The sequence below is a fragment of the Phyllobates terribilis genome, unplaced genomic scaffold, assembly GCF_046119375.1.
Source record: "Phyllobates terribilis strain yellow unplaced genomic scaffold, ASM4611937v1 Scaffold_56__1_contigs__length_8794411, whole genome shotgun sequence".
NCBI lineage: Eukaryota > Metazoa > Chordata > Amphibia > Anura > Dendrobatidae > Phyllobates > Phyllobates terribilis.
This window is the reverse complement of record NW_027362816.1, coordinates 5,116,048-5,141,010: the sequence shown is the minus strand read 5'-3', so window position 1 is coordinate 5,141,010 and position 24,963 is coordinate 5,116,048. Positions and strand designations below refer to the sequence as shown.

The 24,963-nt window shown below is 48.2% G+C and overlaps 1 protein-coding gene across 1 annotated transcript in view; it reads right to left on the bottom strand.

Moving 5' to 3' along the window:
• Positions 1-24,963, bottom strand: part of LOC141192289 (uncharacterized) — a 155,022-nt gene that overhangs the window by 9,438 nt on the left and 120,621 nt on the right. Inside the window, exons 2-6 of the mRNA XM_073661783.1 lie at positions 23,833-23,941; positions 2,901-3,108; positions 2,592-2,771; positions 2,379-2,502; positions 2,198-2,295 (exon numbers count right to left, since the gene is read on the bottom strand). Coding sequence (XP_073517884.1) covers positions 2,198-2,295; positions 2,379-2,502; positions 2,592-2,771; positions 2,901-3,108; positions 23,833-23,941 — 719 coding nt within the window. The remainder of the gene's footprint in view (positions 1-2,197; positions 2,296-2,378; positions 2,503-2,591; positions 2,772-2,900; positions 3,109-23,832; positions 23,942-24,963) is intronic.

Below are 24,963 nucleotides of genomic sequence, written 5' to 3'. Positions count from 1 at the left end.
CCGGAAGGCGGCCCGTCTCTGGAGGGGCTTTTCCTTCAGGGTGCCTTAGTCCGGTAGTACTCTATATCCTGGTGGTGGGCTGATGTCTTTCCACCCTAGATTTTTTTTGTATTTGTGTCTCCTGAATAGAAGGTTTACAAGCATCGAACTTGAGCCTTGGATGGTGAGTGTAGGTTGCCTTTGCCCTGGCCTCTACTCAACTTGGTATGGCAGATGCTACAGACTACAATATTTTTCTATGAAGGACTTTCAGAAAAAAAATTCCACACAGCAGCTGAACGCCTCCTTGCCCTGACTTGGAGCACAGCGAGGGTGCTCTTGGGAACAGATGACCAAGTTCTCACTCTGGGCAAACCACGACCCCTTGGTGCCTGTGTTGGTGCTACATATCCATCTTCCTCTGTGTTGCGGTCATGGCTATGCATGCCAACGGTCCAGGTCGGATCAGTAAACTCATCATCGACCACCTAATTTTCCACCTCATCCTCCTTTCCAGTTGACATTGTAGGCTGACCTGATAGCAACTGTGTCTCATCATCATCAGCCTCCACCTCTGGAGACAAAAAATGACATTCCGCCAAGTGGTTTCTTCAGGCCGTAGGTCCTCAAATACTTGAGCATCAACGCACGCCACCTCCTCTTGTCCCTCTTCAATGCTGCACAGTGATAGTCCCGAGCCAACCAAAGGATAAATACCAAACAGATCCTCGAAGTGGCCAAGCTTGGGGTCATATGCCTCCTGTGACGGATAAAGGCTGGAGGAAGGAAAACCAGCTTCAGGATAGGATGGACCAGCCCTCTGTGTATCCACAGTAGACTGTGTGGTCGTGGAAGATTTGTTGCTGCTTGACAAATGCGTAGAGGCCTTGTCTGCTATCCAAGACAGAATCTGCTCTCGCTCTTGTGGCTTCCACACACGTTTACGTTCCAGACCGGGAAATTTTTCCAGGAACATAGTGGATGCATCAAGCTTCTTCTGACCTGACACAGACTGAGTGCCTTCTTGCGCACCACTGAAAAAAACATGTCCACGTCTCTTAACAACACGCTTTTTTGGCATTTTGAGTTTTGTTGACAGATTTTCAGATGTTGATGGCACAAGCCAAGCTAGCTGTCACAGCCAAATTAGTGGTTAAAATGGCCTGGTGTGTGCTTTGTAGCAGGCAGTAGGAAATGTTTGGACTACTGCTTTGTGTAGGCCACTCAATCATTTCTTAAGTGGACTAAAATGGACAGATGGCAGGCTGACACCCCAAAAATAGTGGTTAAATGGCCTGGTGCATGCTTTGGAGCAGGCAGTAGGAAATGTTTGGACTACTGCTTTGTGTAGGGCATAAAACGCTTTTATAGTGGACTAATATGGACAGAAGGCAGGCACTGACCCCCTAAAACAGCAGGGAAAATAGATCAGTGCTAAAAAAAAAAAGGCAGCACAAAATGCTACTTCTGTGTGTGCTGGAAAAATATTGCTTTGCTTCTGACAAGAGCTGTTTAATATGGACACTGGAAGAACACTACCTAATACACTCCCTACCTAATACACAATCTCTCCCTCCTTGTACTCTTGACTTTGTTGTGTGTCTTCAGCTATGAAAATAGCTATTTTTTGGTGGTATTATGGAGCTAGTAAGTGGCTCCTTTCAACACATAACTAGTATACACAGCAGGTAGCCCTTAAAAGGGCTTTTGTTTTATCAAGAGGCCTAAACACTCTCCCTAGCAGCTGAGCAATCTCTCCCTATGCTTATAGAATGCAGGCTCCAGACGCAATGTGCACAAAATGGCGGCGGCAGGGCTTAAATAGACCTTATGACGCTTGGCGGCCAGCCAAGCACAGTAATGCCACAACCAAGATGTCTGCGGCATTACTGTGATTGGTTATGAAGCACAGCATGTCTAGTGGCGGCAAAGAAGGCACCAAAACTGCCGGGCGGGACATCCGAATATAGCGAGGCAAGTACACAAATACTCGCAATATAACGAGTAACCCGAATACCGTACTATCCTTGCGAATAGCGAATAGTAACGAATACACTCGCTCATCACTAATGATCAGCTCTAATCCTGCCATCTCCACCATTCTCATTATACAAGTATAAACCATATAATTCTGGTGGATAAAACAAGACCGAACACAAGACCTTCACGCCGTATACACATCACAGGAGAGATCTCATGGCACCTTCTCTCCATCTACCTGATGATCCTGAGGAATATTGGGATCTTCTTGTTTACAGTCCTGTGGAAGAAGAGGATGTGGACATCCCTTTGGTGTTGTCCTCTTACTGGACAGATCTAGAGGAAACACATACAGGGACTGAATTCATTCTTTACATACAGATAATTATAGGCCGTGTGTATTTAGTCCTATCTATTACCTGGTGACGTGAGAGGCTGGGGAACCTCCATCATGATGTCCCTGTACAGATCTTTGTGTCCTTCTAAATACTCCCACTCCTCCATGGAGAAATAGACAGCAACATCCTGACATCTTATAGGAACCTGACACATACAATGATAGAGTTAACTCCCAATCCCTTCATAGCTTTACTAGAAAATGTCCCAGTATTCCTCATTCCTAGCAGTGTCACTTCTTCAGTCAGCAACTCAATCATCTTGTAGGTGAGATCTAGGATCTTCTTGTCATTGATGTCCTCATGTATCAGGGGGTGAGGTGGAAGCTCCGTGATTGGGCTCAGGGTTCTTCCCCATCCCTCAGACAAAGGGTCCTGACGGTGCTCACTAGAGGTCTTCTTCACTACTGTGTAATCCTGATTATGGAGAGACACATTCACAAATCTCACTACAGACATTTCCAGAGTCCTCACCTCTCCAGTTCTGTTCATCTGTTATTCCCATAGATAAGAATGATGTAATGTGACGTCATCAGAATCTCTCACCTCTCCAGTAAGCCGGAAGAGGATCTCTAGGGTGAGGTGTAATATTTTCTCAGCCATCTTGTCTGTGTCTATATTCATCTTTAATGGGTAAATCAGGAAAATTCTCTTATATAGAAGATACTCACTGTGAAGATCCGATATTGCAAAGACCTGAATGAGAAGTTGAGCAGATGTAACGTCATAAAAACTGTGTGTAATAATACAAGTACTGGAGACAATAAGGGAAACATTTCAGGAGATTTATTATTTTACAGTATTTAGTTTTCTTCTTTACATCTACTAATAAAACCTTTATATATTTTAGGCCACAGACAACAAGCAGTTCTTCCTCGGAGTCTGTAGCTGAACACGTTTCTCATAGACTCATCTTCCTTATTGCTAATTCTCATCTCATTTACAGACACTGGAATCGGCATTATCTATACTGCAGGAGATATTCATTACACGTGACATGAGAAATAACTACTTCATGATGAAGACGAAATCTTCATCTTCTACTACGGCTCTATAAAGGTATTTGGCCAAAGTCAGTCACGGACTACATCACCACCGGCCGTCTATATGTTTCCCGTCTTCACCGGACTGTCATCGTCTATCACGTTAGATCTCAGGTCTGATTCACACTCAGAAGTTTGAGGCATTTATAAAAGCTTGTTTGTAAGAACACAAAGACAGGAGTTATTTGATAGCAAAGTTTCCATGTACAGTGTTTTATGGGGTTTATTTCTGGCCTTAGTCTTTCCTATATTACAAGAAAAACTCCATAAAAAAGCAGATATTAAAAGTAGAAAATAGAAGTAATGACTCAGCGTATCAGGCTATAAACTTGAATAAAACATAGCTTTTATTGAGCTATTAAAAAATGCTGCTACCACCATAATAAGTCTTAGTGCACACAAGGATCACAGCTGTCTCGACCTATGCGTTTCGACGTGCAGTCTTAATCATGGTCTGTCTGAACAGTGGACTAGTGAGCATATAAAAGGTAGGTTGTAATTAAAGATAATAGTTATCATGTGCTCACTAGTCTCTGAGGTCGGTATGATTAGCATAGACAGAAGTGAAATAAAAACGTTAGTGACACATATTATTATCCTCTAAAATTAATATCATTGACATGTAGAAAAAATAAAAATATTTGTGATTCAAATCTAATACATACTTACCTTATAATGTCTTCACATTCTGTTCCATCCAGATGTGTCCGGATCCCAGAATTCCAAGCGGCGGAAGTTCGCCAACTACCATATTGGGACACCCAAGTGATGGGTGTCTCAATATGGAAACCGCTGGTGGTACCAGCCTCTTGCGGGGTACCACCAGCTGAACACCGTCGCATCACACCCACACACTGTATACGCCATACAAACCACACACACTATATACGCCGTATGCACCACACACACTGTATACGCCATACGCAGCACACACACTGTATACGCCGTACGCACCACACACACTGTATACGCTGCAAGCATCACACACACTGTATACGCCGTAGGCACCACACACACTGTATACACCATACGCACCACACACACACACATTGTACACACTGTATACGCCGAACGCACAACACACACTGTATACGCTGCAAGCATCACACACACACTGTATATGCCGTACGCACCACACACACACACACTGTATACGCCGTACGCACCACACACACACACTGTATACGCCGTACACACCACACACACACACACACACTGTATACGCCATATGCAGCACACACACTGTATACGCCGTAGGCACCACACACACACTGTATACGCCATACGCAGCACACACACTGTATACGCCGTACGCACCACACACACACTGTACACACTGTATACGCCGAACGCACAACACACACTGTATACGCTGCAAGCATCCCACACACTGTATACGCCGTACGCACCACACACACACTCTGTATGCACTGAACACACCACTACACACACACACTGTATACGCCGTACGTACCACACACACACACTGTATACACCATATGCAGCACACACACTGTATACGCCGTACGCACCAAACACACTGTATACGCTGCAAGCATCACACACACACTGTATACGCTGCAAGCATCACACACACACTGTATACGCTGTAGGCACCACACACACTGTATACGCCGTAGGCACCACACACACACACTGTATACGCCATACGCAGCACACACACTGTATACGCCGTACGCACCACACACACACACATTGTACACACTGTATACGCCAAACGCACAACACACACTGCATACGCAGCAAGCATCACACACACTGTATACGCCGTACGCACCACACACACACTGTATACGCCGTACGCACCACACACACACACTGTATACGCCGTACACACCACACACACTGTATACGCCGTACACACCACACACACACAATGTATACGCCGTACGCACCACACACACACACACACTCTGTATGCACCGAACACACCACTACACACACACACTGTATACGCTGTACGCACCATATACACACACTGTATACGCCGTACGCACCATATACACACACTGTATACGCCGTACGCACCACACACACTGTATACGCCGTACGCACCACACACACACTGTATACGCCGTGCACACCACACACACACTGTATACGCCGTAGGCACCACACACACACACTGTATACGCCATACGCAGCACACACACTGTATACGCCGTACGCACCACACACACACACATTGTACACACTGTATACGCCGAACGCACAACACACTGTATACGCTGCAAGCATCCCACACACTCACTCTGTATGCACTGAACACACCACTACACACACACACTGTATACGCCGTACGCACCAAATACACACACACTGTATACGCCGTACGCACCACACACACACACTGTATACGCCGTACGCACCACATACACACACTGTATACGCCATACGCACCACACACACACACTGTATACGCCGTAGGCACCACACACACACTGTATACGCCGTAGGCACCACACACACACTGTATACGCCGTAGGCACCACACACACACTGTATACGCCGTAGGCACCACACACACACTGTATACGCCGTACGTACCACACACACACACTGTATACACCATACGCAGCACACACACTGTATACGCCGTACGCACCAAACACACTGTATACGCTGCAAGCATCACACACACACTGTATACGCTGTAGGCACCACACACACTGTATACGCCGTAGGCACCACACACACACTGTACACACTGTATACGCCGAACGCACAACACACTGTATACGCTGCAAGCATCCCACACACTCACTCTGTATGCACTGAACACACCACTACACACACACACTGTATACGCCGTACGCACCAAATACACACACACTGTATACGCCGTACGCACCACACACACACACTGTATACGCCGTACGCACCACATACACACACTGTATACGCCATACGCACCACACACACACACTGTATACGCCATACGCACCACACACACACACTGTATACGCCATACGCACCACACACACACTGTATACGCCGTAGGCACCACACACACACTGTATACGCCGTAGGCACCACACACACACTGTATACGCCGTACGTACCACACACACACTGTATACGCCGTACGTACCACACACACACACTGTATACGCCGTACGCACCAAACACACTGTATACGCTGCAAGCATCACACACACACTGTATACGCTGTAGGCACCACACACACTGTATACGCCGTAGGCACCACACACACTGTATACGCCGTAGGCACCACACACACTGTATACGCCGTAGGCACCACACACACACACTGTATACGCCATACGCAGCACACACACTGTATACGCCAAACGCACCACACACACTGTATACGCCAAACGCACCACACACACTGCATACGCAGCAAGCATCACACACACTGTATACGCCGTACGCACCACACACACTGTATACGCTGTACGCACCACACACACACTGTATACGCCGTACACACCACACACACTGTATACGCCGTACACACCACACACACACTGTATACGCCGTACGTACCATACACACACTCTGTATGCACCGAACACACCACTACACACACACACTGTATACGCCGTAGGCACCACACACTGTATACGCCGTAAGCACCACACACACACTCTGTATGCACTGAACACACCACTACACACACACTCTATACGTCGCACGCACCACATACACACACACACTGTATACGCCATACGCACCACACACACACACTGTATACGCCGTACGCACCACGCACACACACTGTATATGCCGTACGCACCACGCACACACACTGTATATGCCGTACGCACCACACACACACACTGTATATGCCGTACGCACCACACACACACTCTATGCACTGAACGCACCACACACACTGTATACGCCATACGCACCACATACACACACACAATCTATACGCCGTACGCACCACATACACACTGTATACGCCGTACGCACCACGCACACACACGGTATACGCCGTACGCACCACACACACACTCTGTATGCACTGAACGCACCACTACACACACACTGTATACGCCGTAGGCACCACATACACACACACACTGTATACTCCGTACGCACCACACACACACTGTATACGCCGTACGCACCACACACACTGTATACGCCATACGCACCACACACTGTATACGCCGTACGCACCACACACTGTATACGCCGTACGCACCACACACTGTATACGCCGTACGCACCACACACTGTATACGCCGTACGCACCACACACTGTATACGCCGTACGCACCACACACTGTATACGCCGTACGCACCACACACTGTATACGCCGTACGCACCACACACTGTATACGCCGTACGCACCACACACTGTATACGCCGTACGCACCACACACTGTATACGCCGTACGCACCACACACTGTATACGCCGTACGCACCACACACTGTATACGCCGTACGCACCACACACTGTATACGCCGTACGCACCACACACACACTGTATACGCCGTAGGCAGCACACACACACACTGTATACGCCGTAGGCAGCACACACACACACTGTATACGCCATAGGCAGCACACACACACACTGTATACGCCATACGCACCACACACACACACATTGTACACACTGTATAAGCCGAAAGCACAACACACACTGCATACGCCGTAGGCAGCACACACACACACTGTATACGCCGTAGGCAGCACACACACACACTGTATACGCCGTAGGCAGCACACACACACACTGTATACGCCGTAGGCACCACACACACACACACACTGTATACGCCGTAGGCACCACACACACACTGTATACGCCGTACGCACCACACACACACTGTATACGCCGTACACACCACACACACTGTATACGCCGTACGCACCACACACACACTGTACACGCCGTACGCACCACACACACACACTGTATACGCCGTACGCACCACGCACACACACTGTATATGCCGTACGCACCACACACACACACTGTATACGCCGTACGCACCACACACACACACTGTATACGCCGTACGCACCACATACACACACTGTATATGCCGTACGCACCACACACACACTGTATACGCCGTACGCATCACACACACACTGTATGCACTGAACGCACCACACACACTGTATACGCCGTACGCACCACATACACACTGTATACGCCGTACGCACCATACACACACTGTATACGCCGTACGCACCACATACACACTGTATACGCCGTACGCACCACGCACACACACGGTATACGCCGTACGCACCACACACACACACTGTATGCACTGAACGCACCACTACACACACACTGTATACGCTGTAGGTACCACATACACACACACTGTATACGCCGTAGGCACCACATACACACACACTGTATACGCCGTACGCACCACACACACACACTGTATACGCACCACACACACACACTGTATACGCCGTACGCACCACACACTGTATACGCCGTACGCACCACACACTGTATACGCCGTACGCACCACACACTGTATACGCCGTACGCACCACACACACACTGTATACGCCGTACGCACCAGACACACACACTGTATACGCCGTACGCACCACACACACACACTGTATACGCCGTAGGCAGCACACACACACACTGTATACGCCATACGCAGCACACACACTGTATACGCCGTACGCACCACACACACACACATTGTACACACTGTATAAGCCGAAAGCACAACACACACTGCATACGCTGCAAGCATCACACACACTGTATACGCCGTAGGCACCACACACACACACACTGTATACGCCGTACGCACCACATACACACACTGTATACGCCGTAGGCACCACACACACACTGTATACGCCGTACGCACCACACACACACTGTATACGCCGTACACACCACACACACACACTGTATACGCCGTACGCACCACACACACACTGTACACGCCGTACGCACCACACACACACACTGTATACGCCGTACGCACCACGCACACACACTGTATATGCCGTATGCACCACACACACACTGTATACGCCGTACGCACCACACACACACTGTATACGCCGTACGCATCACACACACACTGTATGCACTGAACGCACCACATACACACACTGTATATGCCGTACGCACCACACACACACTGTATACGCCGTACGCACCACACACACACTGTATACGCCGTACACATCACACACACACTGTATGCACTGAACGCACCACACACACTGTATACGCCGTACGCACCACATACACACTGTATACGCCGTACGCACCATACACACACTGTATACGCCGTAGGGACCACACACACACTGTATACGCCGTAAGCACCACACACACACTCTGTATGCACTGAACACACCACTACACACACACACTCTATACGTCGCACGCACCACATACACACACACACTGTATACGCCGTACGCACCACACACACACACTGTATACGCCGTATGCACACACACTGTATATGCCGTACGCACCACACACTCTATGCACTGAACGCACCACACACACACTCTATACGCCGTACGCACCACATACACACTGTATACGCCGTACGCACCACGCACACACACGGTATACGCCGTACGCACCACACACACACACTGTATGCACTGAACGCACCACTACACACACACTGTATACGCTGTAGGTACCACATACACACACACTGTATACGCCGTACGCACCACACACACACTGTATACGCACCACACACACACACTGTATACGCCGTACGCACCACACGTACACACTGTATACGCCGTACGCACCACACACACTGTATACGCCGTACGCACCACACACACTGTATACGCCGTACGCACCACACACACTGTATACGCCGTACGCACCACACACACACTGTACATGCCGTACGCACCACACACACTGTATACGCCGTACGCGCACACACACTGTATAGGCTGTATGCACCAGGACACACACACACACACACTCTGTATACGCCGTACGCACCACACACACACTTTGTATACGCCGTACACAGCCTCTTGCACGGTACCACCAGCGGAACACCGTCGCGAACACGCCGCCGGGATCAGCCGAATAATTCACTGACCGCAGCCATCTTTGTACAGGAGGAGCGCATGCGCAGTTTTAATGTGAAGCCGCTATCTGCCTGCACAAAGATGACGGCGGTCTGATTTACTGTGCGGGGACACAGCTGAAACGAGAGAACACATGAGGGAAGAAGACAGCACAGGGGAGGAGAGAGAGTACACAGGTCAAAGAAGAGATCACATGAGAGGAGAAGACAACAGATGGGAGAGAGAGAAAGCGCACAGGGGAAGAGAGACAGAGCACAGGGGGGGGGGGAGACAGCTCAAACGGGACAGCACATGAGGGGAGAGCACAGCACAGGAAGAAGAGAGACAGCAGACAAGGGGGAGAGCACATGGGGTAGACAGATAAGAAGAGAGCACAGACGGGAGAAGTCAGCACATGGGGGAAAGAGAGTGGATAGGTGGGTGAGCACATGGGGGGGGGGGGAAGAGATATTCTCAACGCTGCAAAGCCTGCCCCCATCGTGACATTACCGCCCTCCCGATGCGATAGCATGGGGCCTCCATCTAGTATAGAATAAATATAAAAACTAGCGATATACCATGTCCACGGTGTAAACAAAACTGTCATTAATATTGTAGCATTAGATCCTGCCTGAGATTCAATCCAAAGGGTACTCGGGTTTCTAACATAAAAATATAATATGATTCCCTATTTAGCAGTTTGCGTCTATGGTCTCCCCCCTGGATAGGTCTATACACTCTTTCTATGCCTTGAAATTTCAGTGCTGAAACTTCCCATTTATGGAACGTTCGGAAGTGTTTTGATACTGCTGAAATATTTGTGGCCAAAACGATTAACCGGATCAGATATGTGTCCTCTAATCCGTTTTAAAGGGTCGGTAGTACAACCAATGTATTGGATATTACATGTAATACATTCAACAAGGTATATAAGCCAGAGTGTGCTGCAATTAATAAAGTCATGTGTTTGTACACTACCGTTCAAAAGTTTGGGGTCACCCAGATAATTTTGTGTTTTCCATGAAAACTCATACTTTTATTTATCAAATGAGTTGCAAAATGATTAGAAAATATAGTCCAGACATTGACAAGGTTAGAAATAATGATTTTTATTAGAAAGAATAATTTTCTCCTTCAAACTTTGCTTTCGTCACAGAATGCTCCCTTTGCAGCAATTCCAGCATTGCAGACCTTTGGCTTCTAGCTGTTCATTTGCTGAGGTAATCTTGAGAAATTTCCCCCCATGCTTCCTGAAGCCCCTCCCACAAGTTGGATTGGCTTGATGGGCTCTTTTTGCGTACCATACGGTCAAGCTGCTCCCACAACAGCTCAATGGGGTTGAGATCTGATGACTGCGCTGGCCACTCCATTACAGATAGAATACCAGCTGCCTGCTTCTTCCCTAAATAGTTCATGCATAATTTGGAGGTGTGCTTTGGGTCATTGTCCGTTGTAGGATGAAATTGGCTCCAATCAAGCGCTGTCCACAGGGTATGGCATGGCGTTGCAAAATGGAGTGATAGCCTTCCTTATTCAAAATCCCATTTACCTTGTACAAATCTCCCACTTTACCAGCATCAAAGCAACCCCAGACCATCATGTTACCTCCACCATGCTTGACAGATGGCGTCAGGCACTCTTCCAGCATCTTTTCAGTAGTTCCGCGTTTCACAAATGTTCTTCTGTGTGATCCAAACACCTCAAACTTTGATTCGTCTGTCCATAAAACTTTTTTCCAATCTTCCTCTGTCCAATGTCTGTGTTCTTTTGCCCATATTAAGGTTTTCCTTTTATTAGCCAGTCTCAGATATGGCTTTTTCTTTGCCACTTTGCCCTGAAGGCCAGCATCCCGGAGTCGCCTCTTCACTGTAGACGTTGACACTGGCGTTTTGCGTGTACTATTTAATGAAGCTGCCAGTTGAGGAGCTGTGAGGCGTCAATTTCTAAAACTAGAGATTCTAATGTACTTGTCTTGTTGCTCAGTTGTGCAGCGGGGCCTCCCACTTCTCTTTCTACTCTGGTTAGAGCCTGTTTGTGCTCTCCTCTGAAGAGAGTAGTACACACAGTTGTAAGAAAAACTTCAGTTTCTTGGCACTTTCTCGCATGGAATAGCCTTCATTTCTAAGAACAAGAATAGACTGTCGAGTTTCACATGAAAGTTCTCTTTTTCTTGCCATTTTGAGAGTTTTATAGCACAAACAAATGTAATGCTCCAGATTCACAACTAGCTCAAAGGAAGGTCAATTTTATAGCTTCTCAAAATCAGCCAAACTGTTTCCAACTGGGCTAACATACTTGTGCAAGGGTTTTCTAAACATCCATTAAACTTCTTACACAGTTATCAAACACAATGTACCATTAAAACACTGGAGTGGTAGTTGTTGGAAATGGGCCTCTATACACCTATGTAGATATTGCAATAAAAACAAGACGTTTGCAGCTAGAATAGTCATTTACCACATTAACAATGTATAGCGTGTATTTCCAATTCATTTAATGTTAGCTTCACTGAAAAAAAATGTGCTTTTCTTTCAAAAATAATGAAATTTCTAAATGACCCCAAACACGCATTACAGCGGCTTGCTCCGTATTTGAAAAAAACACTAAGGTTTAACCAGGTAGTAGATTCAGAATGCCTATGCTCTTCACTCAGGAAAAGACTGGGGGACAGGATGGTACCACAGCCACAAACCGAATATCTTTGGTAAGAATTCTTTATAATGGACAACACTTTGTTATACTGCGAACTATAAGTCGTAGGGAATGTTACACTGGCAGTTTCACATCCCAAATCTTTTTTTCGCCCCTTATTTTTGAGAAGATCCTTACATTCTAGGCTCGATACCAGTTTGTATGCTTTTATAAGATTCCAATCAGGATAATCTCTTTTTGCCAATCTGTCACAAACTTCACTGGCTTCCATATCAAACGCAGTATTATCCGTACAATTTCGTTTCGCCCTAATTAATTCCCCATATGGAATATTGCGCTTGATATGCAGCGGGTAGTAAAAATTGGCCTGCAGAACACTGTTACTGGCAATCTCTTTTCATAGGGTGTTATTTTTACTGTATTGAGATACTTGTCACCATTCAATATAAGATCCAAAAAATGTATTTCTCTGGGATCAAAACAATATGTGAATCTCAAATTGAAATCATTGTTGTTGAGATTTTCTGCAAATTTCAACGCCTCCTCCTGTGTGCCTCCCCACATCAGGAGGAGGTCGTCGATAAAGCGACCGTACCATATGATTTTTGGCCTGTAAATATTGCTCTCATTGGAAATGTGTTGCTCTTCCTATTTGGACATTAATCCAATGACGGTGAAAATTTGCTACCCATACTTACTCCCCTCCTTTGTAAAAAAAAAAAAAATTGATTGTCAAAGCAGACTCTAAATTTGTGGATACTGTATTTGAAGATTTTTCTATAGCAAGAAAATGATCACTGGCTATCATGCGATGTTATACACACATGGTCAAAATTGTTGGTACCCTTTGTTTAATGAAAGAAAAACCCACAATGGTAACAGAAATAACTTGAATCTGACAAAAGTAATAATAAATGAAAAATCTTTGAAAATGAACAAATAAAAGTCAGACATTGCTTTTCTGCTTCCACAGAATTTAAAAAAAAATTAAACTCATGAAATAGGCCTGGACAGAAATGATGGTTCTTCTTAACTTAATATTTTGTTGAACTACCTTTTGAGGCAATCACTGCAATCAAATGATTCCTGTAACTGTCAATGAGACTTCTGCGCCTCTCGACAGGTATTTTGGCCCACTGCTCATGAGCAAACTGCTTCAGTTGTCTCGTGTTTGAAGGTTGCCTTTTCCAGACTGCATGTTTTAGCTCTTCCCAAAGTTGCACAATAGGATTTAGGTCAGGGCTCATAGAAGGCCACTTCAGAATAGTCCAATGGTTTCTTCTTAGTCATTCTTGGGTGTTTTTAGCTGTGTGTTTTGGGTCTTTATCCTGTTGCAAGACCCATGACCTGCAACTGAGAACAAGCTTTCTGACACTGGGCAGCACATTTCTCTCTAGAATCCCTTGATAGTCTTGAGATTTCATTGTACCCTGCACAGATTCAAGACACCCTGTTCTAGATGCAGCAAAGCAGCCCCAGAACATAACAGAGCCTCAACCATGATTCACAGTAGGGACAGTGTTCTTTTCTTGATATGCTTCATTTTTCCATCTGTGAACATAGAGCTGATGTGAACTGCCCAAAACTTCCATTTTTGTCTCATCTGTCCATAGGACATTCTCCCAGAAGCTTTGTGGCTTGTCAACATGTAGTTTGGTAAATTCCAGTCTGGCTTTTTTAGGATTTTTTTTTCAACAATGGTGTTCTCCTTGGTCGTCTCCCATGAAGTCCACTTTGGATCAAACAACGACGGATGGTGCGATCTGACACTGATGTTCCTTGAGCTTGAAATTCACCTTTAATCTCTTTGATTTGTCATCAATTTTCCTCCTGCAGCCATGTCCAGGGCTACAGTCTCATGGATCTTTAATTTCTGAATAATGTATGCAACTGTAGTCACAGGAACATCAAGCTGCTTGGAGATGGTCTTATAACCTTTACCTTGTCTATAATTTTCTCTTTCTAATCTCCTGAGACAACTCTTTCCTTTGCTTCCTCTGGTCCATGTTGAGTGTGGTACACACCATGCCACCAAACAGCACAGTGAGTATCTGTAGCCCTATATAAAGGCCCACTGACTGATTACAAGATTGTAGACACCTGTAATGCTAATTAGTGGACCCAACTTGACTTAACATGTCCCTTTTGTCACATTATTTTCAGGGGTACCTTCATTTCTGTCTGCCTATTTCATAAGTTTAATTTTTTTTTTTAAATTCTGTGGAAGCAGGGTTGAAAAGCAATGACTGGCTTTAATTTTTTCAGTTTCATAGATTTTTAATTTATTACTACTTTTGTCAAATTCAAGTTATTTCTGTGACCATTGTGGGTTTTTCTTTCATTAAACGAGGGGTACCAACAATTTTGACCACGTGTGTATAACATTGCATGATAGCCAGTGATAATTTTCTTGCTATAGAAAAATCTTTAAATACAGTATCCACAAATTTAGAGTCCCTAATGTAGCTGGGAATTTCTTGCACTAGTGGTTGAACATAGAAATCTATCCACGCACCCAGTCTCTCTCCCATAGAACCTAAGCCCGCTACTATTGGTCTGGGTGGTGGTGGAAATATGTTTTTGTGGCTCTTAGGAAATTAATGATATATAGGTATGAAAGGTTGTTCCACATAGAGCTGTTCCGCCAGTTTTTTTATCCAAGGCTCCTTTACTCAAACCTTCTTGTAGCAATATATATAAATCCATATTGAAATCATTGGTGGGGTTTCTGGTTAGTTCCAAATACAATCAATCAAATTGAGCTTGAGCTAAATAGATTTTAATACCACTATTGTGCCCCACTTGTCTGCTTGACGCACTGTCAAATCCATATTAGTTTTGAGTTCCCTCAGCACAATTTTTTCTTTCCTAGTTAGTTTGTTATTTTTATTTCCCTTATGAGTGATTTCATTTTTTTTAGAGAAACCAAATCCTTTTAAATAAGATCCTGAAAGTGGTCTAAAACCATGGAACGTGACTGAAGTGGATAAAAGGATGGATTTCCCCTATGAAACAGACTATTCAGAGAGGTATCAGATTTCATAGATTCCCTCTCCAATGATTTCAATTGTAATAACACCTTTTATTCTGAAAAAGATTTGTTAGGAGTAATATCAGAATTAACTGTTGCAACATCAGTAATATTTTCAACATCATTATCAGAGCTATCAAAATGACATTTCACAGTAAGGGTCCGCGCCAGTCTATTAACATCCAAAATTGCTCTAAATACATCAAACTCATTGGTAGGGGCAAAACTTAAAAGACGGATTTTGGTAAGAACTTACCTGTAAAATCCTTTTCAGCGAAGGAAGGGAGACACAGACTTCATTACTTAGTGGGTAGGCGGAGCCCCACAGGATAGAGGATAGTTCACCTCAGATTAAAAGAGTGACGACCGGCCCCTCCAGTATAAAGGCTCCTCCTACTCCCATGTTCTTCAGTCCGTACACAAGCTAAGGAAGAGCAGACCCCACCAGCAGAACAACACATCCCCTTCTGAAAGTTCAGAAGTGAGAGAAAACAGGTTATGTAACAAAAAAAAACACACAGTCCTAGGCATACCTTACTGGACCTGACAACTGTGTAGAGCTGGCGATGCTGGAAAAAGAGCCGTAGAGCGCTAAACCCAGTCCAGATGACCGTCATCAGGAAGGCGTCGGGCAGCATCTAGAAAACACAAAAAAATCTAACTCTGCCCTGGGAGGGTGCTGTGTCTCCCTTCCTTCCTTCGCTGAAAAGGATTTTACAGGTAAGTTCTTACTAAAATCCGTCTTTCAGCAGCAGAAGGGAAGGAAGGGAGACACAGACTTCATTACTTAGTGGGACGTCCCAAAGCAGTTCAAAACTTAAGGGTGGGAAATAGTGGCAGCATCCCCAACACCCCGTAACTTAGGCCAGTGCGCAAACCGCGCTGAATAAAAGGAAAATAATAAGGAAATAAAGAAATAATTTACACCACCGCCGCCTGCGGAACCCTGCGTCCCAGGGCCGCATCGGCGGAAGCACTCACGTCCACCTTTTAAAACTTAGTAAAGGTGTGCACGGAGCGCCAGGTGGCCACCCGGCAGAGCTGCGCTGCCGAGGCCCCCTGACGAAAAGCCCATGATAAGCCAACAGCTCTCGTGGAATGAGCCTGAACCTTAACCGGACAAGGCTCGCCCTTGAGCCGGTAAACCTCCAGGATAGCCGAGCGTATCCACCGAGCTATAGTGTCCTTGGAAGCACGCTGACCACGCTGACGACCAGCAGGAATCACAAAAAGAGAGTCCGACTTCCGAAAACCTTGCGTGATCGAAAGATAGAACTTTAAAGCCCGCACCTTTGGATTGTTTGGTTTCGGACAGAGAGAAGGCAACACGATGTCCTGATTAATGTGGAAATGCGACACCACCTTAGGTAAAAAATCTCCACGGATACGAGGCACCACACGATCCGGAAAAAATTCCAGAAAAGGGGGCGAGCAAGACAGTGCCGCCAACTCCGAAACCCTTCTCAAAGAGGTGACTGCCACCAGGAAGGCAACCTTCCAGGAAAGTAACGAAAGCTTAGCAGAATCCATAGGCTCAAAAGGCCTATGCTGAAGAGCTTCCAGGACTAGATTGAGCCGCCAAGGAGCCACAACCGCCCTCCGAGGCGGAAACTGATGTGCAACTCCGCGAAAAAAAGAACGCACGTCCCTGCATGAGGCAATAGCTTTTCGAAAAAGCGCGGATAGTGCAGATACCTGACCCCGTATGGTACTAACTGCTAGACCTTTGGTCAAGCTATATTGCAGAAAAGCCAAGAGGTTGGGGACGGAAAAAACCCTCGGGTTTCTGGAAGATTCAGAACACCATGAATAGAAAGACTGTTCTGTGATAAATCTTAGTCGTAGCTGGACCCCTGGCCGCCCGCAAGGTAGCAATGACCTCGGGCAAAAAACCGTGACGGGTCAAGATCTGTCTCAAGAGCCACGCCATCAAACGAAGAGACCTCAGGTCCGGATGACGAATGGGCCCCTGGGTTAGCAAGTCCGGGCGAAGGGGCAGCGGAAACGGAGGCGCCGCCTGAAGAGACAACAGCGTCGAATACCACGTCCTCCACGGCCAATCCGGTGCTATCAGAATTATTGATACCTTTTCGAGTTTGATCCGTCGGATCACCAGAGGAAGTAAGGATATCGGCGGAAACGCATAGATCAGCTTGAACTGACCCCACGGGGCCACTAGAGCCTCTACCGCCACAGCCTCCGGGTCCCTGTACCTGGACATGAACATCGGAACCCTGGCGTTCAGCCTGGATGCCATCAAGTCCACCTGAGGAGTCCCCCCCAATGGGAACACAGCAGTGAAAACACTTCTGGATGGAGACTCCATTCCCCAGGGTCCACCTGCTCGCGACTGAGGAAGTCCGCCGAGATATTCAACACCCCTGGGATGTGAATTGTAGAGATTGCTGGAACTCTGGACTCGGCCCAGACCAGGATCCGAGAGACCTCCGTCATGAGACTGGAACTCCTCGTCCCACCCTGATGGTTGATGTACGCGACAGCCGTCGCATTGTCCGATTGGATCCGGACCGGCAGACCGCTCAACAGGACCATCCAATGTTGGAGGCAGAGAAAAATTGCTCTCAACTCCAAAATGTTGATCGGGAGAGACGACTCCTCTGGCGACCAGACCCCCTGAACCCAGAGGTCGTTCCAAACTCCCCCCCAGCCCGTCAGGCTGGCATCGGTGGTAATCACCGACCACCTCGGGAGAAGGAAGGATTTCCCCAGGGATAGAGTCTCCGGACGTAACCACTATCCAAGAGACTCTCGCACCCTGCGGGAGATAATGACAGAGTGATCCAGCGAAGCCAGTGATCGATCCCAACGGGTCAGAATAAGATTTTGGAGATCTCGGGAATGAAATAGTGCAAATGGTACGGCTTCCATAGCCGACCACCATAAGACCCAGAAGGCGCATGCATTCCCAAAGGGACATTGCCAACGCCGACCTTATAAGCCGGACCTGGCGACGAAGGTTTGCTTGTTTGACAGGAGGCAGGGACACCACTGCCGGAACTGTATCGAAGTGCATCCCCAAGAACAGGATAGACTGCGCCGGTTCCAATGACGACTTTTCCCAATTGATCAGCCACCCGAAGTCCTCCAGGTACTGAAGGGAGAGATCGCGGGCTGTTATCGCCTCCTCCGCTGTGGGCGACACTATCAACAGGTCGTCCAGGTAGGGGAGAATCGTAACCCCCTGTCTTCGAAGAAGCGCCATGAGAGGAGCCAGAGTCTTTGTAAAGATCCTGGGAGCGGAGGCCAACCCGAATGGTAGGGCCACAAACTGGTAATGAGCCTCACCTATGGCGAAACGCAGAAAACGCTGGTGAGCCCTGCCGATAGGGACATGCAAATAGGCGTCGCGAATGTCGATTGAAATCAAGAAGTCGAAATGCGACAAGGCCGCTACCACAGAGCGGAGAGACTCCATGCGGAACTTCCGGGTCCGGACATGAATATTCTGATCTCTGAGATCCAGCACAGGGCAAAACCTGTCCTCCTTTTTGGGGACCACAAACAGGTTGGAGTAAAAACCCCTTCCCCGGTCCTCCGGAGGAACCTGAACCACTACACCTTGCTGTAGAAGAGAGTCGACCTCCCGTAACAGAGCGGTAGCCAGCCTTGGCACGGACGGAATGCATGACTGACGAAACCTGTCTGGAGGTTGAGAATGAAACTCTATGAAATAGCCTGCTGACATAACCCGCGTCACCGAGGCGTCTGATATGTGGGATGCCCAAATTGATCCGAATTGTAGCAGACGACCTCCCACCCGAGAGCCCTCGGGGGGATTTCTGGCGTCAGTCAGCCTTAGCGGGTTTCTTGTCAATCTCCCGTCTGTCCTGACGGGAATGTTGCTTCCACGGAACACGGGATTTCTGGGCGGATCTACCAGAAGATGAGGGACGGCTCGATCTCCCAGAGGGCTGACCTAACCATCCCCTGGTCCGAAAGGACCAACGACCTCTACTGGTCCCTGCCCTGCCAAATGTGGATGCCGCTGCCCTTCTCTGAGGCAAAGCAGCATCCTTAGCTTTGGCCATGGCAATCAGCTCTGTAAGGTCTGAACCAAAAAGCTGACCACCCCTGTACGCCAGACTAAGCAGACCTTGCTTGGATACTGCGTCCCCGGTCCACTGTTTGAGCCACAGTGCTCGCCTGACTGTGACCGCTGAAGATTGAGCTTTAGACAGAACAGAAGCAGTGTCCAGTACTGCATCCCTGCCATAACGTAATGCATCTTCCACAAGTTGAAAAAGAGTTTCTACTTCCAACAGCGGAGTCCCATCCTGCCATGCCGTCTGCAGCTGATCCACCCACCGCAGAGAAGCCTCACTGGCCCACATGGCCCCTAAGGCCGCCCGAAAACCATGACCTGCGGCTTCATAGATGGACTTCGCCGCTGACTCTGATCTTCTGTCCAGGGAATCCTGAAGACTGGCCCTCCCCTTAACAGGAAGCAACGAAGACCTGCTCAGCTGAGACAGAGATACATCCACCTCAGGGGAGGGAACCCAATTAGCGATAGTCTCCGTAGCGCAGGGATACAGAGCATCAAAAAACCGCATCCCCCGAAAGCGTTTATCCGGACACCGGCGCTCCTTCTCCACGGCCTCGTTAAGTTCATCATGCGCTGGTAAAAATGAGCGAGCCCGATGCGAATCTTGATACAGCCGGGCCGACTTACAAGGTTTAGTTGGCCCCAATAAGAGCATCCACGCGGCTAGAAAGCGAAGCAGAGCAACTCTGCCGATCCTCTACCTCAGAGTCGGAGATTTCACCCATCGAACCTGTTGGTGAATCTGAAGCCTCTGATGTGCTGTGCGGAGAAGACAGCGCCACCACAGTCCTGCGGCGCTTCTTGCCTCGAGACGTTGGTTGCGATTTAGCCGACACCCAACGACCCAGGAGGTCAGAAAGACCATCAATGGAGCGAGTGAGCGCCTCCACCTTAGCATCACTAAGGGTCGAACTTGATGCCGTCGAGGGCCTAGGTGTACCAGAAACGCCCGACCGAACCTGGAACGGATCGGGAGAGAGGTCCGCGCCTCCTGGTCCCTGATCCGACATGCCCCCCACACCAGATGCCAGCCTGTTATAATGCGTATGGCAAACTACAGTGTGTGAATTCAACCAACACAGCCTGCTTCAAAAAAAAAAAAAAGAAATCTACTTTTTTTTTTCCCTCTTCCCACTCTATAAGGCACTGAAGGGTTAAAGCTCTCCTTTAGCAAGAGCTACCCCAGCACTGCTGGGCAAAAGAACAGTTAACTTAACAAAACTGGAAACAAAGTGTGCACCAGAAATAGTTAACCACTCTGATGAGCAGGTCCTGTTCAGAAGGGGTTAAATGCTGAAGTCACGCAATACACCTTGCCCTAAAAGACAAGGGTGTGCCTGGCAGAGAAAATAGCAGTGCTGTATATCGCACCCTGCCTGCCCTAATAGACCAGCAGGAAAGTGCCCCCGCGCTGTAATAGAAAAAAGACAGTCTTCCACCTTAAAAGGCAGGAGTGACTTACCAGCCGCGGAGACTGCTCTTCCAGAGTGAGTGTGCGGTGTGGCAGAGAACGGGAAGCAGGCGAGCAGAAGCCGACTGCAGAGCCCGGAGGAGGAAGGGGCGGAGCTTCAGTAAGCGCGCGGTACCAGAGCTTCCTGCCTGACTAAGAGGCCAGGAAGCAAACAAAAAAACACGCGAGCCACGCCCCCACAGCTGTCTGCCCAACCAAGGGACTATCACTCCCAGCAGACTCTAAACAAACGGAGCCCACGGCCCCTCTCTGCTCCCCTGCCAGCCCTTGTCCATATGCAGCACCTGCAAGGGACAAGAAAGGCAGTCACACTATGACAAGTAACAGCGGCAGCAACCGCTGAAGCACTCCACATTACTGAGCACTCACCCTGCTGTGCGCCACAGGGACTCCCAGGGATGTGTGGCGCTGTGGCCCTTGCTCCCTCCACGGCGGAGCGCGCAGGGACCGCAGAGGCGGTGTGCGACCCCGCCAGGAAGCGCCCTGTATCCCCCGGGGCCGACAGGTCTCAGCGGGGACCTCCTTAAGGGGTACGCAGGACTGTCAGGGGAGGGTCAGGGGTCCCGGCAGCGCCGAGACCCCCTGAGACCTCTAGACCACGGCGGGCCCAGGTCTCCCTGGAAAAAAACAAAAAAATCTTCTGAGGAACTGCAAAGGCAGCGACTATCCTCTGCGACCTCAAATTTAAGACTGAAGAACATGGGAGTAGGAGGAGCCTTTATACTGGAGGGGCCGGTCGTCACTCTTTTAATCTGAGGTGAACTATCCCTGTGGGGCTCCACCTACCCACTAGTAATGAAGTCTGTGTCTCCCTTCCTTCCCTTCTGCTGCTGAAAGTAATAATTGTTCCTCTGATAACACAAAACTGGACAAATTCCAAATTGGTAGCTCTAATAGCGGTGGTTTCTGTTCCAGGTGGTATATCTGTTTCCGCTTGTGTTTGTGACGCGCCCCCTGGGCCATATTCTTTAGGGGAATACCCGGAGCCGGATCAGATGGGAGTTGTAGTCTTCCGAGTGGCTGTGACCCGGTCCGTGCCCAGGGTGTCAAGCTCAGAGTATGTGGCAGTCCTACAGATGTTAATAAGTTCTTAATGTCGCCTACGCCACCCGTTGTATTGCGGTCACTACGGCCGCCGCTGCAGCAGGGTCCGCTGAGGCTGATGGTGTTGGTGCAGCTTTTGGTAGTATAACCCCCAACGGGTGGGGTATAGCTTCAGGGGGTCAGGTGCAGAGGATGGGGGTTGTGGTGGTGCAGCATAGATGTTAAGTGAAGACAGAGTCGGGTTGTGCAGTTTAAGGTATTTACTCACTGCTGATGTTCCGGTCACTCCAGCTTCAAGTGACCACCCGAGCCGTGCTGCGTCCACCAGGTCCTGGATTCAGCAAACCCCCAAACAAGTCCGGAGCGTGACCCTGAGCTCTCCTTCTGTCCTTTCCTCTGGCCGTCCCCACTAGTGATCCACCTAGGTCCAGCTCCCTCGGGCCTTCTGTTGGGAGACCCTTGGCCTTGGGTTCCCTGACCCTCCACGTGGTTTGCCTTCGGGGTGGATGTGGTGGGTGGCCGTGGCAGACGCTGCCCACGGCCTCCGGTCTCTGGCTAGGGTGTGCTTTTGCCCCCACCAGTTTGGGATCCGGTACCCTATTGCCGACTCTTCACCCGGGGATTGAATTTGGGTTCTCAGAGTCCTTGCTTTTTCCCTCTCTGGGTCTTTCCTTCTCTGCTCCACTCTCTCTCTCTGCAGGCTCATCTGGACCTCTGCTTCTTACTGACTCTGACAGACTGACTCCTCTGCAAAGACTGACCCTGATCTTAGATGGTGCCCACCTTAAATACTCCCTCTATGTGTGAGCTCAGGTGACCAGCACCCAATGAGCTCCTATCTTTACCCAGGCTGCTCCCCCTATCTGCCCCTACACTACTTGGGATGTACCACCCCCCTCCCACTCCAGCCAGGAACAGACTCGGTCGTACCTGCACATTTCTAAGTGGGAGTACCGTCGGCCTGTTCCTCGGAAATGGGATGTATGTAGTGCATGCAGCCTACCGAGCTCAGTTCCACACTCCATCCTTACCCGGGAGTGGAATATCACACCTCTGGGTTGAGGTGCAATACCCCTGTAGCAGCCGAATCCTCAGGGTGCTACATTTGCACCCACCCTTCCTCCATTTTTGGCATGCTAGTAGATGTATTTTGCCGAGTACTTCTGCTGGTCATAAATTGCTGATTTTCACTTGCCGAGCTTACTGAGGAATCTGAATGTTCATCTGATGTAGGAAAGGTAGATGACAAATCAGTACGAAAATCCATACCCTTGAAACTGACTTTGGCAGGTTTTGTTGTATGTTTGTAGGGACGTTTTTTTAGAATAGAAAATGGACCTTTATTCCAATCATACACTTTGTTCTGTGAGTAATCCTCACTATCACGTTTGAATTTCATTTTTTAATGTTCATAATAAAATCTTCCATCTTCGCTAAATTAGCTTTCAGTTTGTCATTATGGCTAGTGAAATCCCTGTTGTGCACAAATTTTTCCAATGAGGATTGGATACTTTTTATTTCTGTTTTACTTTTCGTAAGTTCCAGCTCCTCATATTTCAGGATTACTGTATTTTTAAGACTATAAGACGCACTTTTTTCCTCCAAAATTTTGGTCCGAATGTTGGGGGGGGGTGTATATATATATATATATGGTGGCTATGGGGGGAGCGGAAGAGGTGGAGGAGCGGGGCACAGGAGGCAGCAGCCGCCCGCTGCAGCCTACACTGTCCCCGCTGCTAAAGAAAATGAACATTCATGCTCCTTAATAGCAGTACACAGCATAGCCGCGCTGCAGCTCCTGATGCTGCCAGAATCGCCTGTGCCCGCTGTTAGAGGGCATTAATATTCAACCTCTCTCCACACCCATGGGCGTGGGGAGGGGGTGAATATTCATGCCCTTTAATAAGCGGGCACATGCGATAGCCCGGCAGCAGCAGGAGCCACAGCGCTGCTATGCAGGGTGCCGGCTATGAAGGAGAGTGAAGTCACTGCTCCCTGCGCGGGGAGCAGTGACTTCCGGCAGCTGATCTGCCCTTGTGAGACGCACATGGTAGTGACGTCATGCGCGGCTCACATGGAGAGATCAGTGCAGGCAGACAGGACGCAGCGCTGGAGGAGAAAAGAGAGAGTAGGAGTGTTTATTTATTTTTTTATGTACAGCATGATGGGGATTAGGGGGACCATGCATACTAGGATAAGGATGAGGGGGCCATGCATACCAGGATAAGGATTAGGGGTGCCATGCT